The sequence below is a fragment of the Onychostoma macrolepis genome, chromosome 03 (assembly GCF_012432095.1).
Source record: "Onychostoma macrolepis isolate SWU-2019 chromosome 03, ASM1243209v1, whole genome shotgun sequence".
NCBI lineage: Eukaryota > Metazoa > Chordata > Actinopteri > Cypriniformes > Cyprinidae > Onychostoma > Onychostoma macrolepis.
Genome location: NC_081157.1, coordinates 20,367,492 through 20,383,719, shown reverse-complemented (window position 1 = coordinate 20,383,719; position 16,228 = coordinate 20,367,492). Strand labels below are relative to the sequence as shown.

General features: G+C 40.2%; 3 protein-coding genes across 4 annotated transcripts; 1 reads left to right on the top strand and 2 right to left on the bottom strand.

The window, feature by feature from the left end:
• Positions 1-84: 84 nt before the first annotated feature.
• Positions 85-10,745, bottom strand: hagh (hydroxyacylglutathione hydrolase). 2 transcript variants are annotated; one of them, XM_058769654.1, is made up of 9 exons: positions 10,585-10,745; positions 9,349-9,512; positions 9,210-9,274; positions 8,021-8,138; positions 7,232-7,340; positions 1,536-1,639; positions 1,254-1,355; positions 1,084-1,163; positions 85-929 (listed from the first exon to the last, which is right to left on the bottom strand). In XM_058769654.1, the coding sequence occupies exons 1-9, from the start codon at positions 10,652-10,654 to the stop codon at positions 830-832; spliced, it is 912 nt and encodes a 303-aa protein (XP_058625637.1). In that variant the 5' UTR covers positions 10,655-10,745; the 3' UTR covers positions 85-829. The 2 variants fall into 2 exon arrangements, with proteins under 2 accessions (XP_058625637.1, XP_058625638.1); XM_058769655.1 differs by having other exon boundaries at positions 9,349-9,481; positions 10,585-10,706.
• Positions 10,746-11,440: 695 nt separating this feature from the next.
• On the top strand, positions 11,441-12,592 carry fahd1 (fumarylacetoacetate hydrolase domain containing 1). Its single transcript, XM_058770718.1, has one exon. The coding sequence runs from the start codon at positions 11,805-11,807 to the stop codon at positions 12,462-12,464; it is 660 nt and encodes a 219-aa protein (XP_058626701.1). The 5' UTR covers positions 11,441-11,804; the 3' UTR covers positions 12,465-12,592.
• Positions 12,593-13,109: 517 nt separating this feature from the next.
• On the bottom strand, positions 13,110-15,993 carry msrb1a (methionine sulfoxide reductase B1a). The gene is made up of 4 exons (XM_058770720.1): positions 15,603-15,993; positions 15,064-15,206; positions 14,558-14,672; positions 13,110-14,375 (listed from the first exon to the last, which is right to left on the bottom strand). The coding sequence occupies exons 1-4, from the start codon at positions 15,655-15,657 to the stop codon at positions 14,356-14,358; spliced, it is 333 nt and encodes a 110-aa protein (XP_058626703.1). The 5' UTR covers positions 15,658-15,993; the 3' UTR covers positions 13,110-14,355.
• Between the last annotated feature and the right edge of the window lie 235 nt (positions 15,994-16,228).

Below are 16,228 nucleotides of genomic sequence, written 5' to 3'. Positions count from 1 at the left end.
GCAGTTATTGCAAAAAGAAAATTTGTATTTAACGATTTTCACTTAATATTGTTTTATACAACAGCCAGTAATAAAACAACTGTGTATAATCACATTAAGACTTTATTCAGTTTGAACACTATAATTATAATTAATATTATCTGTTATTTTTGATGACAAAAAGTGCAAGTTCGGCTGAAACAATAACTGGATGAGCTAAAACAAGGTGAAAAGCTGAAACCAGTATGCAGCGTTCAATATTTTCTACATTCAAAATCATTCAGAGACATCAAAATAAACACAATTTCATCAAATACACCAAATATAATTTTGCTGGAACACCTCGCTTTGTTCATAACATCTTAAAAATAATTATTTTTGATTTACAAAATAAAACATTGCACATTTTGAAATAAAACTATAATTCAACCACATAACATTGGTTCATGGCCTGGTTCATTCCCAAAAGCTACCTTCTACATTACCTACGTAACCTTACGTAAAATACCTTTTTTCCCTACAAAACAGACCTAGTACAATATTCGAATTTTCAATAAATGTGAATCAGTGGTATAAATGTATTTGTGAAAACATTGTAAATAATTTGTTTTTGTTTCATCTATTACTTGCAGCAGTGTTTTAAATGCATTGTTTTGCAGGTTAACAATCCTGTGTATTGCTCACTGAAGATGATACGCTGCCTTAAAGAAAAAAACATGGAAATAACCAGCTCAATAATTGTGCTTTTGCTATAAATGGAGTTTCTGCATGTCCTGCTATTGTTAGTCAAGTGAGGAGCAGATATACAAGCGTAGTGGTGATGACCATCTCAAAGACAAGCAAAGAAAGCTCAATTCTTTGGGACTCTAAAGCCGTCCTTCTCCTTACGGATGTTTCTCATGGCTTCAATCGGGTCACTGGTCCCAGCATGCTCTTGTACTGACTTCTCTCTGAAGTGCAAAGACATAAGGGGGAAAACAGTAGTCATTTTAAAATAATATACATTTTTAATAGTAATATTGCAAATTGACTAAATTAATTTTGTGTAGATGGTGGAAGAAGGTTTATATAATATGATGTATAGTTAGGAATTATTTCACATACCTTACTCTCATGAAGGGGTTAAATGTGAACTCGTCAGCCACTGTAGAGGGAATGGTTGGCTCTCCGTTATCGTATTTTTCCTAATCAGTTCAAGACAAGATTATTCAAACACTTGCGCTATGATAATATTTGCAGCTAAAGTGAATACATGTTAAAGAAGAGTTAAAGACCTTAGCCCATGCTAACTTATTCTGGATGGCCTTGTTATTTGGCTCAACATGCCGTGCAAACTTCAGATTATTGATGGTGTACTCGTGACCGCAGTATACACGCTGAAACAAAAGCAAATTGTAACTTTAGAGCATGTGACTTTTGTTGACCTAAAACGTCTATTTCAGTAACTATGAAGACGTTTAGAGGGTTCAATAGAAATTATTGCTTTAATATTTAATAATGAGTAACATATTATAGCACAAAGGCAAAGATTTCAGTTTAGATGGAGGAACTGTTACCGTCTCTGGAGGAAGACGGCCTAAAATGTCAATCAGGGCTTTATACATCTCATCAGCAGTACCCTCAAAAAACTTTCCACAGCCGGCCACGAACAGAGTATCGCCTGTTTATAATGTGAACATAAAAAGACAGGATTGTTAATACAGTTCATCAAATGTCAGACTGTCAAAATAGTCTACTTTTTTTTTTTTTAAAGGAATTAATCATTTTATTTATTATGGATGCATTCAACTGATCAAAAGTGACAGTAATGACATCCATCATGTTACAAAAGACTTCTATTTAAAATAAATGCTGTTCTTTTGATCTTTCTATTCATCAAAGAATCCTGAATGTATCACGGTTTTCACAAACATATGAACGGTTCATCACTAATAATAATAATAATAATAATAATAAGAAATGTTTCTTGAGCAGCAAATCAGCATATTAGAATGATTTCTGAAGGATCATGTGACATTGAAGACTGGAGTAATGATGCTGAAAATTCAGTTTTGACATCACAGGCATTGGAGTGTTCCCTTTCGAGCGTTCATTTCACCTTGTGGATGGGGAACGAATCCAATCATGCCGTGCCATGAGTAGAGGCAGACTAAGCCGCTCTGCGAGCCCAGTTCTGGAGCACTTTAAGTTAAGGGCCCCTAGAGAACATGAGCCAACTGTGTTCCGAGCATAGCGGAGGACTTTTGGACATAGCTATTTCCAACTTAGGGAGAAATAAGCAGTTTAAGCCAATAAAATCTGTGCCTGGAGAGCAGGGACATCTAGGCTGTACAATCTGGCAAACGTGGGCAGCGATGACAAGCCGGCGGCCACACATATCTCACCAATAGAGATTCCACTAGACCAAGCCCAGGAGGCCATTCCTCTAGTGGAGTGGGCCCTCACACCCATGGGGCATTGCAAACCTTCTGCAGCATAAGCCAAGGCTATAGCATCAATTATCCAGCAGGACAGTCTTTGCTTTGTAACTGCCGGCCCCTTAGAGCTGCCTCCAAAGCAAACGAAAGGCTGCTCTGACTGTCTGAACAGGCCGCAGCGTTCAAGATATATTCTCAGGGCCCTGACAGGGCAGAGAACATTAGGACTGTGCTCACCATCTGCAGCGGGGAGCACCAGAAGGGCAGAGTGCTAGTCGCTAGGCCCAAACTCCAGACAGGAAGCACTGATTGACAGTGCTTGTAAGTCACCCACTCGCTTGACCGATGCTAGTGCCAGTAGCAGAGCGGTTTTCAGTGACAAAGGGCATAGTTCGGCTGAATGTAGTGGGTCGAAGGGAGGACCCCGTAGGGCCCTAAGGACTATTGACAATGAAGGCTAATACATGAAGGCTCCACAGCTCTGGCCAGGGATGCCAAATCATGCCTTTCGCCTGCGAGAGAAGATCTCATCTCTGTGGTATCTGCCACGGGGCTGCTACTGAGAGCTGCACTAACTCGGGGAACCAAGCATGGTTCCTCCAGAATGGGGCCAAGCTGAGCATTTTGTCTCCCTGACCCGTTTGATGACCTGAGGAAGCAGGGCGAAGAGGTCTACCTCTGCCTTCCCGAAGACAGAGCAAATTTCTTGACCCATATGAGGATGTAGGGTCCCATTCTTCCTGAGCCACATTGCCTCTGGACAGCATGTCTGCACCGTGGTTCAGACTGCCCGGCACGTGAACTGCTTTTAGAGAAAGGAGTTTGTTCTGTGCCCAGAATAGGAGGCGTCGAGCTAACCTGTAAAAGGAGTGAGACCTCAGACCGCCCCGGACATGGTGGCCACGTATGGCCGGCAGGAAGGTTTTTAGAGCCAGAAAAACTGCTAGGAGCTCTAGACCGTTTATATGCAGGTGCCGTTCTGGGGCTGACCAGGAACTGGACGAGTTGGAAGCACCTGTCATAACCACCTTCCTCTTGGAGGTCAGTCCCAACTGTACACCTGACTGAAACAGACGTGAAGTTGTCCAAGGGGCCACAGCTTTGATACAGCGATGGTTTACCTTGATATAAAAGCAGCCCAGGTGCCAAGCGTGGGACAGGACTCTGGCTTTGAGCCAAAACTGGAGAGGCCTTGTGTGAAGCAGGCCCAAGGGAATCTCAGAGGAGGCGGCCACCATGAGGCCGAGCAGCCTCTGGAAAATCTTTAGGGGACGAGACATTCCCGGTTTTAGGGACGCCGCCAGTCGTTGAACAGTCAGGGACCGTTCCGGCGTGACCCAAGCCTGCATCTTGACAGAGTACAAAATTGTCCCCAGAAAGACCACTCGCTGTCTGGGGGACAAATGACTCTTCAGAAGGTTGATGTTCAAACCAAGACGCTCCAAGTGGCTGAGTAACAGCGCTCTGTGAGTGACTAATTCCCGTTCTGATCTGGCCAGGATCAGCCAGTCGTCGAGGTAGTTAAGTATGCGGATTCCCATCTGCCTCAGAGGGAAAAGAGCTGCATCTATGCACTTTGTAAAAGTGCGAGGAGCCAGAGACAGTCCAAATGGTAGGACTGTATATTGGTAGGCCACTCCCTCGAACGCAAATCTCAAGAACGGCCTGTGATGGGGGGCTATGTGGATGTGAAAGTAAGCATCTTTCAGGTCCACTGTTAAAAACCAGTAGTCGGGGCAAACGTGCGTGAGGATCTGTTTGATAGTTAACATCTTGAATGGCTGGTGAGCGATTCAGATGTCTGAGATCCAGAATTGGTCTCAGCCTGACATCTTTTTTGGGAACGAGGAAATAGCAGCTGCAAAAGTCTGACTCGCTGTTCGCTGGAGGTAATATTTTTATAGCACCTTTTGCAAGCAGTGTTTGCACTTGGTGTCGGAGAACGTGTTCCTGTACCACTGAAATGAGGTGGCCTGTGTGCAAACTGAAGCGAGTAGCCTCGTTGAATTGTTTTTAGAACCCAGCTTGACACGCCCGGTATGGTTGCCCAGGCATGTAATTAGATCTAATTTTGCGAATGAAAGTTCACTGCGAGGGGGTGGGGAACTGATATTTGCATGTGCAAGTGGGGGAAGAGGAAATTTGCTCTTTTGAGTATGTGGGTCCGCTATCACAGCGGTAAAACATTCAGGTACATGCTGCACCTGCAGGGCGTGACCCGCAGGAAACAAAACTCCATCGCTCAGAGGTGTTCGGAGGGATGGAGGGTGAAAGCAAGCTTTTTTTGAGGGAGTTCCAGCAGAGGTGAGAACTGACCCTCTCCTCTTGCTCTCTGATGGATCAGGATGGCTTCTGGGTCTCGCACTATTTGAGGGGGTGGTCCTTGGCGCTTTGGGTAAGGAAAACACTTTGCAGTCTGGAGGCGCTGCTGAAGCCCAGGCTCAGACTTCTGAGGCTGAGGCAGCATGGGCTTTGCAGGCTGAGTGGATGGGGCATTCTGGTGACTAGCAACCGCAGCACCAGAGCGCTTAGAGGAAGTGACGCAGCACCTGCGATGTCTTCTGAGTTTCTGAGAAGCGTTGTACAAAACCGTCCACAGCGGGGCTAAAGAGGCCCTTCGGCGAGACCGGAGAATCAAGGAAGGCCATTTTCTCAGCTTCCCTTATTTCAGTGAGGTTCAGCCAAAGGTGGTGCTCCAACACCACCAGGCTGGCCATGGTCTTGCCAATAGCCTGAGCTGTGGCTTTCGTAGTGTGCAGAGCCAGATCAGTCGCTGTGCGCAGCTCTTTGAAAGCATCCTTATGTTGGCCAGACTCGTCCATATCATGAGAAAGTTTGGCCTGAAACACTTGTAGGACTGCCACTGTATCCGGCCTAACTGACACTGCATACGCCCTGTTGGCCAGAGCCTAAGTGGTCCTGCAGGGCTTCAAGGGATGCGCTGCGTGGGCCTTTAATCCCAGGGTGGACAGCAGACACAGGTGAGCAGCTACCGCCTCATCCAGAGGGAGGAGCTTGCTATAGCCTTTTTCCTCAGCACCGTCAACGGTGGTGAGAACTGTTGAAGAGGAGGAGCTAACTCGGGCCGAATAGGGGGCGCACCAGGTCTTGGTCAGTTCTTCATAAACTGCAGGCAAGAAGGGGGTGGGCCACTGGCAGGAAGGCGGTTGACGGCATCCCGGCAGGAATCACTCATCTAAAATGCCATGTGTGGGCTCATCCGTAGCCGACCACTCGAGACCCAGATCCTCCACCGCCTCGGAGAGAACATGGATCAGCTCACTGTCCGGTTTCAGCCACGATGGTTGGGAGGAAGGGAGGGCTTCGGGCTCCTCGCCGGAAACGCACCATACTTCAGCGTCTGATGTCTTCAAGGACATTGGCGCTTTCGAGGAAGAGATTGCCGTTGATGATTCAAAGGAAAGCAAGCCGCACGCTGCAGAGGAGGAGCGTTGATCCTCTCGTGCAAAGCACATTGGTGCGACGAGGCGGAGCGGTGAGAGGGGGGCACACGGACGCTGGGCCGACGTGACACCGCTCGCACCCGTTGAGAGAGAGTGGCTGCTCCGCTGTTTCTTTCTCTTAGGAGATAAAGGAAACGGAGCCGATACGCGAGCGAAGACTGGACAAACTCATATTCTCGCAATGAGAACATGAGCCGTCAGCGAGGGCAGCCTCTGCGTGGGCGCTGCCTAGGCAGGTGACACACTCGCTGTGCCCGAGCTGCACTCACGGCACAACATTTGCAACACCGCACACTGGAAAAGTGCTCTTATTTGCTATTTTAGAAAGCGCCAGATGGCCGTAGGGGAGACTCGTCTTCAGCGGCAAGCAGGTTGAGGTCTTCTGTCATCAGCTGCTTGCAGAGTCAGCGAAGAAATGATCCTCGTCGCTGAAGGAAAAGATTCTGATGAAATGGCGCTGCGAGCCATCTTATATACACGTCGGGTCCGCCCTTTCTGGTGGACTAAAGCACCATTGGTTTGTGCAGCTACACAAACGTGAACAAATCAAGCTTCAGTAACAGTTCGTGAAGCGAACGTTCGAAAGGGAACAATTATATTACATTTTAATAATATTTCTCAATGTTTTTACCACAAATAGGGCCCTAAGGACCATTGACAATGAAGGCTAATACATGAAGGCTCCACAGCTCTGGCCAGGGATGCCAAATCATGCCTTTCGCCTGCGAGAGAAGATCTCATCTCTGTGGTATCTGCCACGGGGCTGCTACTGAGAGCTGCACTAACTCGGGGAACCAAGCATGGTTCCTCCAGAGTGGGGCCAAGCTGAGCATTTTGTCTCCCTGACCCGTTTGATGACCTGAGGAAGCAGGGCGAAGAGGTCTACCTCTGCCTTCCTGAAGACAGACCAAATTTCTTGAACCGTATGAGGATGTAGGGTCCCATTCTTCCTGAGCCACATTGCCTCTGGACAGCATATCTGCACTGTGGTTCAGACTGCCCGGCACGTGAACTGCTTTTAGAGAAAGGAGTTTGTTCTGTGCCCAGAATAGGAGGCGTCGAGCTAACCTGTAAAAGGAGTGAGACCTCAGACCGCCCCGGACATGGTGGCCGCGTATGGCCGGCAGGAAGGTTTTTAGAGCCAAATCAGGCTTCAGTAACAGTTCGTGAAGCGAACGTTCGAAAGGGAACAATTATATTACATTTTAATAATATTTCTCAATGTTTTTACCACAAATAAATGCAGCCCTGGTGAGCACAAGAGATTTTTCAAAAACAAAATATGCATTTAGTGCATCCTCGCTGAATAAAAGTGTTAATTTCTTTTGGAAAAATACTTTTGATTAGTACTGTATATAAACTATGTTGTACCTGTAAACACAGCTGGTGGTTCAGTGCTGTTTTCTTTTGTTACAAAATAGCAAATGTGACCACTGGTGTGACACGGCGTGAACAAACACTTTACATTCAGAGAGCCCACCTGAAATAATAATAAAAAAAAAAAAGAAAATCGTAAAACTGACAGATCCTATAAAATGGATGTTGCTGATTTTCCTAAACTCATACAAAGTCAATTTATGCACCTGTGGTTATACAATACCATTTAAAAGTTTAGGGTTGGCAAGATTTTTACTGTTTTATAAAATAGTCTCTCAGGCTTACATTTACTGTATATGACAGATTTATATAGGCTACATTTATATGATCAAAAACATAGTAATAACAGTAATATTGTGAAATATTAATGCAATTTAAAATAACTTTTTTCTGTTGAAATTGATTTTAAAATGTAATTTATTCCTGTGATGCAAAGCTGAATCAGCATCATTACTCCAGTCTTCAATGTCACATGATCCTTCAGAAATCATTCTGATAAACTGATTTTCTGCTCAAGAAACATTTCTGATTTTTATCAATGACGAAAACAGTTTCCTGCTTCATATTTTTGTGGAAACAGATTATTTTTCAGGATACTTTGATGAATAGAAAGTTCAAAAGAACAGCATTTCTTTGAAATAGAGATCTTTTGTAAATGTCTTTACTGTCACTTTTGATCACTTGAATTCATCCTTGCTGAATAAAAACACTATTTAAGTACAAAAAAATCATACTAACCCCAAACGTTTGAACAGTAGTATATATTATATAAATCAGACTTACTTTGAAAGTGTTGTAGTGTGTGACTTTCTGAGTTAAAGCTCCCACTCTGTCATCTCCGCCATACACTGTCAGTCCTGGCATGAGCTTCACCAGCTTCTCATTACCTCCTGCATGATCCCTGGAAGTTACAAAACATATATATATATATATATATATATTCTCCACAAGACCAAATAATAACTGAATTCATTAAAAAAAATTACCCTGTTCAAAAGTTTACATACACTTGAATCTTAATGCTGTGTGACATTTCCTGGATGATCCACAACTGTCTTTCTGTTTTGTGATTGTTTTTCCATGAGTCCCTTCCCTGATAGCACACGTACATCTGGGAGATGTCTATGTGACGTCTGCAAGACGTATTTTTTATGGTGTTTGCTCATTTGCAATACGTCTATAGGATGTCTCCTTTTAGATGTCAAATAGACATCTGATTTAGAATGTATGTAAAACTGACATCTTACAGACGTCTTTCAGACGTTTGTAGACAGCAGATGCTTTCCAGATCAAGAGATCTTTAACAGACGTCTTGCATACGTACGTGTGCTATCTGGGTTGTTGGTCCTGAGCAGTTTAACTGCCTGCTGTTCTTCAGAAAAATCCTCCTTGTCCTGCACATTCTTTGGGTTTCCAGCATCTTCTGCATATTTGAACTCTTTACAACAGTGACTGTGTGAATTTGAGATCCATCTTCTGACACTTAGGGCAACTGAGGTACTCATACACAGCTATTATGAGTATTGTGTGGGGGGGTTTTGTTTCACAAAACAGAAAGACAGTCGTGGATCATCAAGGAAACGACACACAGTATTAAGATTCAAGGGTATGTAAACTTTTGAACAGGGTCACTTTTATAAATTAAGTTATTATTTTGTCTTGTGGAGTATATGTACATCTGTTATGTGAAATAGCTTATTCAGGACAGTATTAAATAAACAATAACATGCAATTTACATGAACCCTCTTATTTTGTTAAAATTATTAACATTTTGCATATTCTGCAAGGGGCATGTAAATTTATGAGCACAACTGTATATGTGTATGGATATGAACAAACACACACACATATATATACATACATACATATACATATACATATATATATATATATATATATGTGTATGTATATAAAACATATATATGTATATAAAATATAGAATGATTGTGCCTTGTTCCAGGTCTGACTCACCAGTGATGGTGGGTTGTCAGGACAGTTTTGAGCTTCACGCCATGCTTTTTGACTGCATCTACAACCTGAGATAGATGACAATTATAAATCTATTGTATACAGCCTGTAATGTGTAATGTGCACAGTGAAGCATTCTTACTTTCTGAGGCTCTACTGGATCGACTATAGCTGCTTCCTTCGTGTCTACATCGATGAGGAGGTACATGTAGTTGTCGGTGAGCGCGGGCAGCAGTTCTACCTTCATGTCTGTCTGTTCCACCAGAGATGATTTCCTAAGAGCGGAGTGAAACAACGCTGTAGGAACTGTAAATCAGAGGTTCACGATCAGTAAATGGTCCAGCATGAATAATAGATTTTAGATTACTTGAAAAACAAACCATAGTTACCATAATTACCAAAATACATTAGTGACGACAATTTTAGCTACCGTACATTTAATTTTGTATGGTTTGGTTTTATATACTTTCTAGCTGGTAAAAGCTGGTCATTTATGGTCATAAGTTGGTTAAAGATGGTAGTTCACCTTGTTAAAATTTTTGGGAAACTGGTTCAGCTCATTATCTGTTTTCCACCAGTTTTACTATTTTAGGCTGGAATGACCAGTGTTTAAATGCATTTAAAAAAAATGGCAGAACAAAAATTCTGAATCATCCAAGTTTGAAGAAGATCCCACATTCATATATTATGATTTTACAGCAATAACAAGTACAATAAGAAACAATTTCTGTAGTAACTATAGTATTTTGGTGGAAGCTATTAACTTGGTATATTTTGTAAAGTTCGGATCTATACTACCATTAAAGAATTTGAGGTCAGTAACATTTTTGAACGTCTTTAAAAGAAGTCTCCTATGGTCACCATGACTGCATGTATTTGATATATACAGTATATATACAGTAAATAATCTGCCTAATTGATCTCTGAAAATAAATGCATATCTATTATGCCCAATGTTTCTAAGCAATACTGTAAATAAAAGTATACATGGCATATTATTGCAATACACGCCTATTAACACCTCACAAGTGAGAATTAAAAAATCTTTGATCAATTATTTTTAAACTTTCAACTGCACAATGCAGAACAAACAGAAAGCACGCACTCCTAACGCACGACATGTAAAGTTTCGCATTCTGTATATAATAACACGATCACTGTAATTGTGCAATGCATACATGCAACATGTCATGCTCGCTGACGAACATAAACAGCCAAGATGATGTAACTCTACTCTGTATAAGGAACAACTCAACCAGATCTCTACTAGATCAAAACATTGACTCCAAAGGTTCTTTGACGGCGCTGCCATATCGTTACATGTCCATAAACAAGTCATGCTGATCATGCGCGAGTAAAGACCCTCGTGTAAACATACCGAATTCACGCGCAACAGCTCCGAGCACACCGAGAGCGCAGGCACTCGCCGCCAGCGACCTGATCCACATATCAGGACTTCAGCTGTCTGACACTACAGTCAGCACAAGGAGGAGGAAGTACAAAGTCCGCTTTAGAGTGCAAATCAGCCCACTTTTTAACTTTGACCTCTCGTTTAACCAATCCAAAACAGGGGAGTGTCGCGCGTGCTGCTGTATTTGGGGTTAATTACGAATTGTACTATAGTGAAGGTTTGGCTACTATTCATAACTCATGGCGTTGGCGTCACATGACCTAATTCATTTTAAAAAGAATTAATTTTCTTTTTTTTTAATTATTATTATTTAAGAATCCAATACAGTTAAGTACAAGGTAATTACAGCATGCATATCTACATACATACTATATCTCTATAAAATTAAAATTAGAACAAAAGACAAAAATAAAATATTTTACAATGAGGGACGAAACATAAGTAGATTCGCTGTCACAAATACATATTATTGAAATTAATTTTTAAAAGTATTATTACTATCCATTACTCATATATATGATATAAATGTCACTTTCACATTTCTCACCAGCTGTTTTTTGTTTGTTTACGTTTTCCAACAAAATAGTTTTGAAATAGTTTGGATATTCTGTTGAACCTCTTTTTTTTTTTTTTTAAACAACAATAAATAAAGGATTTTGATGAGTGAACCTGAATTTCCTTGATTTCTAATCTTTGAACAACACTTTCAAAATGAATTGGATTAGGCAGTTTTTGTGTAATCCAAACTCAATCTGGAATTTTATCCCCAATTACTTCCTACTTTTCCAAATTAGGTGGTCTCCCTTTCCTACTGATCTGTAATTATAATATTGCTAAAATTTAAAACATGTTATAAATCGAACCTTTGCAACTAGTGGCGTCAGCAAAGCCTCATTAATATTCAATAACGCAGCTTACGCCATTGGTCAGGTTTCAAGAACGTTAGCGAGACCTAATTAATATTCATAAGCTAAGCCTTCTCCGTAGTAGAATTCTTAATTTCGCTTTCGCGTTTAGTAGTTGTGGTGAATGAGTTCAGAACGAATAATGTCCTCGGGACTTAATTACACACAATTGTATCCGTTTCTTGTACTGCTCTAACGTGTCTGACCGCCCTCAGTTATCGAGCGACCAAAGGTCATTTTATTTCCGGTTGCAGGTCTGGCTGCCTGGTGTCGGACTCCAAGATGAGCGCAAGGAATATCGCTCGCTTTTGGGAATGGGGAAAGAAAATAATATGCGTCGGGAGAAACTATGCAGATCACGCTATCGAGCTCAAAAATGCCATTCCCAGCGAACCTGTGCTTTTCCTGAAGCCTCCGTCTGCTTATGTTAGGGAAGGGTCTCCTATTCTGCTTCCCTTCTACACCAGCAACCTCCACCATGAAGTTGAGCTGGGGGTGGTGATCGGTAAAGGAGGAACTGCTATTCCTCAGTCTTCAGCCATGGACCATGTGGCTGGATATGTGTTATGCCTGGACATGACAGCTCGAGACATTCAGGACGAATGCAAGTCCAAAGGTCTTCCATGGACCCTGGCCAAAGCTTTCAACACCTCATGTCCCATCAGTGACTTCATTCCCAAGGAGAAGATCCCAGATCCGGGGAGCATCAACCTGTGGTTGAGGGTGAACGATATTGTGAAACAGAATGGAAGCACATCCCAGATGATCTTTTCCATCCCCTATCTCATAAACTACATCAGCGAGATCATCTCTTTGGAGGAAGGCGATCTCATTCTCACTGGGACCCCTAAAGGAGTGTCAAGTGTCCAGGAACAAGATGAACTTCAAGCTGGGATTGATGGCATTGTGACTATGACGTTCAAAGTTGATCGAAAAAGTTGATTTGAATTAGAATTAAAGACGTGATTAAAGATTGCAATGGCAATGACACAATGGTTTTACAATCACTAGAATGGGAAACATTGTATGATGTTTTATCTTTTCTAATTAAAAATTTTAATCTGACTACATATTTTGTGGCCATCTTGTATGCCATTCTCTTTCTGCTAAGTTGTCTGAGGTTGATTTGCTTTATTTGAACCGCTGGCCTTGTAAGGTATGACATGTAAAATTAGCGTTTTACCAGGTCTAAATGTTCTTTAATCAGAGCAGCTTTGTTTTACACACCTCAGGTTGTAACAGATTGACTTATGGTTTATCAGTTACAGGAAGAAACATGAAAACAGCAGCTCAGCCTCACATTATGTAGAAAAATCTGCATGTGGTTGCACTTTTCGCAAGTGATGATGCATTAATAATGCCACAGTGCATAGTTTAAGCTTGAGGAGGTAGGTCTAACATATAATAGTTGACAAAATTGGTTAACTATTAGCCATTTGTAATTGTTAAATAGTTTTACATTATTGGGTTGTTTTAAAAATCAGATGGGAGTAAATCAGTGGTCAGCTTTAACATTAAATGTTTATAGCTTAAGTTTTTTGAACAAACCCTGTTATCCTGTAAAATGCAAATAAAATACCATATACAAACAGTAACAGAAATATTTATTTTGCAGTCCTGGTTGCTTTTACTGACCTCTACATAGACTATGAATGTATGTTCAAAGTATCAACATGCTCCATTACATATAAACAATTTATTTATTAACCCCATTTAAAAGAAGATCTTCATGGAGGAATTTTGACTTTGAACATCTCTTGGGTTGCCATCAATATGTAGCAGCAGAAAAATCCAGAAGTTCACATGCAGACAATGTTTAGTGATTGAAATCTCTGCAGTGACTGAAACAGTGATCTACAGAAACAGCAGCAGTGGTTTGCATCTTTTTGTATTGTTATAAATATGTTAATGCATAAAATATTTCAAGTGGTAAATGTGCTAAACAATATCTAAAAGAATATCTCTGCGTGACCAAGCGGGGCTGCAGAAAGTCAGCATTTGTGATTCTTATGTTATCAAGTAACCAGATTATTTACTTAAAAAGGTAACTATTTATCTATAACAGGCAAACTAAGATAAAATGTACACTACCATTTAAAAGTTTGGGGTCTGTAAGGTTTTTATTTATTTAAAAAAAATTAAAATTATATTCAGCAAGGACGCATTAAATACAAATTATATTTATTTCAAATAAATACAGTTCTTTTGAACATCAAAGAATCCTGAAAAAAAAAAAAAAACGAATCATGGTTTTCCAGAAAAATATGAAGCAGCACAACTGTTTTCGACACTGATAATAATAAGAAGCGTTTCTTGAGCATCAAATCAGCATATTAAAAAAAAAAAAATTCTGAAGATCACTGAAGACTGGAGTAACGATGCTGAAAATTCAGCATTGCATCACAGGAATAAATTAAATTTTAACATATATTACAATAGAAAGCAGTTATTTTAAACTGTAATAATATTTCAAAATATTACTGTTTTTACTGTATTTTTGATCAAATAAATGCAGCCTTGGTGAACATAATAAGAGACTTCTTTCAAAAACATTAAAACAACTTACTGACCCCAGACTTTTGAACCGTAGTGTATATTGTGTATGTTATAAAAGATCTGATCTTGCATAGTTGTACGTATTTATTGGAAGTAGCAGTTATTGGGAGTAAGCTTCTTCACGTTTCCCATGAGACGGTTTATACATCATTGCTCTGATCATTCCTCTGAGGGCTTTTCATCAGAGCCTTTCATACACCAGCCACACGGAAAACACATCCGAGCTTCTCATACGCTCTTACTTAAACATCCTCACATGCATATCCAACATCTGGCTCTACTGTTGTTCATTCTTGACTGTGAAAGAAAACAAGAGGGTTATGCAACAAATCAAATGTATTAATACTGAACATAAACAGAAGTAGATATCAAGTGCTTAAGAAATATAGCACAGAGCATGTTAACACCCATTAGGGTAGAAATTCAGATAATTCTGATTCTAAATATTTAATTTAATTGTATCAATTTGTTGTATATACCTTTAGGAATGAACTTCAGAGAGCTGCTGAATATTCAGAAGCGTGAGAGGCCGTGTTTGGGTCCATCATTCACAAACTCATGGCCAAGACCATTTCCACACTTTCCACATTTAACCTGCATAAGATGATACAGAATTCAATGATCACATTCTCCAGATCCGAGACTGAAGGAATAAAATGAGCTAAAAATCCACCATCAGGCCACCCAAGACATAGATTAGCTTGTTTCTTCATCAGAACAGATTTGGAGAAATTTAGCATTACACCACTTGCTCACCAATAGATCCTCTGCAGTGAATGGGTGCTGTCAGAATGAGAGTCCAAACTGTTGCTAAATGCAAAATTTCACCAAATCTGTTCTGATAAAGATCTTGGAAGGAATGAGAGTGAGTAAATTATCAGCAATTTTTCATATTGGGGTGAACTATTTCTTTAGGTACTTCAAATTCTCAAAATAAATTAATAAAAGAAAAGAAAAAAGAAACAGAAACCACTTTAGCCTTCACCTTATAAGCACCCCATCTCTCCTCATGTTTAGACAGACTGTTTTCATGGATGGTTTCTGTGAAGGCTGGCCAGGGTGATGAATGTTCATATTTGGACCTGCTGGAGAACAGCTCATGCCCACATTCGGCACAAACATACATGCCTGCAGAACAAACACACATGTAATCTCAGGCAGAATCCCATTAGCAATGTAAAATATTTCTTAATCTTATTTTATGCAGTTACTAATTTAAACTTGATGTATAAGATTAAACTGATCACTGAGAAATAAGATAAAGAAACATACCATTAACATACATTAACTTTTACTGTACCATTTTTATGATGCTTTGGCAACATTAAATGTCAAACAATCATATCAAAAAGTACTTTTATATCTGAAACAAAGGTTTAAAAGAACTTTCTTCTCAAAGCAATAACGTTAAAACAAGACTTTCCCATAGTTTTACTAATCAAATGACACAATTAGCTATACATGATATTACACAGGCTGCCTTGTTTACATATGTTATAGTAGCCTACATCGGGGTCAACTTACCAGTCTCAAAATGATCTTTATAAAACTCCCCTCCAGAGAACGAACAGAAAGACATGACTACACTAATTGTGATAAAGTTCAGACGGACGATTGTAACTATCTGTATCAACTGGTGTGTTTTATAACCTCAGCTCGGATCGCGAGACGCGTGTCTGTACCACGTGACCACACAGTCGCTACTGTACAAGTGTGTCAGCAGAGATCTGTTGAGTTATGTTTATTTATTATTATTATTTTTTTTCAAAATAAGACGTAGTATCATAAATGAGCCCGCAAAACAATAGTTTCTCAAACACAGAAACCAACTACACAATAGACATTAGCCAAAGTACTGACTGCAGCTTGACCACATTAGCCTTAATAATAAAACCACACACAGTCTGTTACATAAATTACATATAAATTACATAACCTTATACATAAAAAGTTTATTAAGAACTTTTTCGAATGAAAATGAGTATTTGTTGAGATTAATGGAGAGTAGTGAATGCAGAGAGAATCCTTGAAATTACCTAATTGTTTATACATCACTTTTGTACGTTTTTATTTTTACATATTGTATTTGCATGCGTTTTATTTTTATAATTGATGTCTCACTATTTGGAATAAAAAAAATTACACAGTGA

Bases quoted from the DNA above. Each gene is read 5' to 3' on its own strand.
- hagh (XM_058769654.1), bottom strand. From the start codon at position 10,654: ATGTGGATCAGGTCGCTGGCGGCGAGTGCCTGCGCTCTCGGTGTGCTC. The intron at 7,341-8,020 runs GTAAGTCTGATT...TTATTATTTCAG, and splicing joins CACACTACAACACTTTCAAA to GTGGGCTCTCTGAATGTAAA. The intron at 1,640-7,231 runs GTACAACATAGT...CATTATAAACAG, and splicing joins ACCACCAGCTGTGTTTACAG to GCGATACTCTGTTCGTGGCC.
- fahd1 (XM_058770718.1), top strand. From the start codon at position 11,805: ATGAGCGCAAGGAATATCGCTCGCTTTTGGGAATGGGGAAAGAAAATA.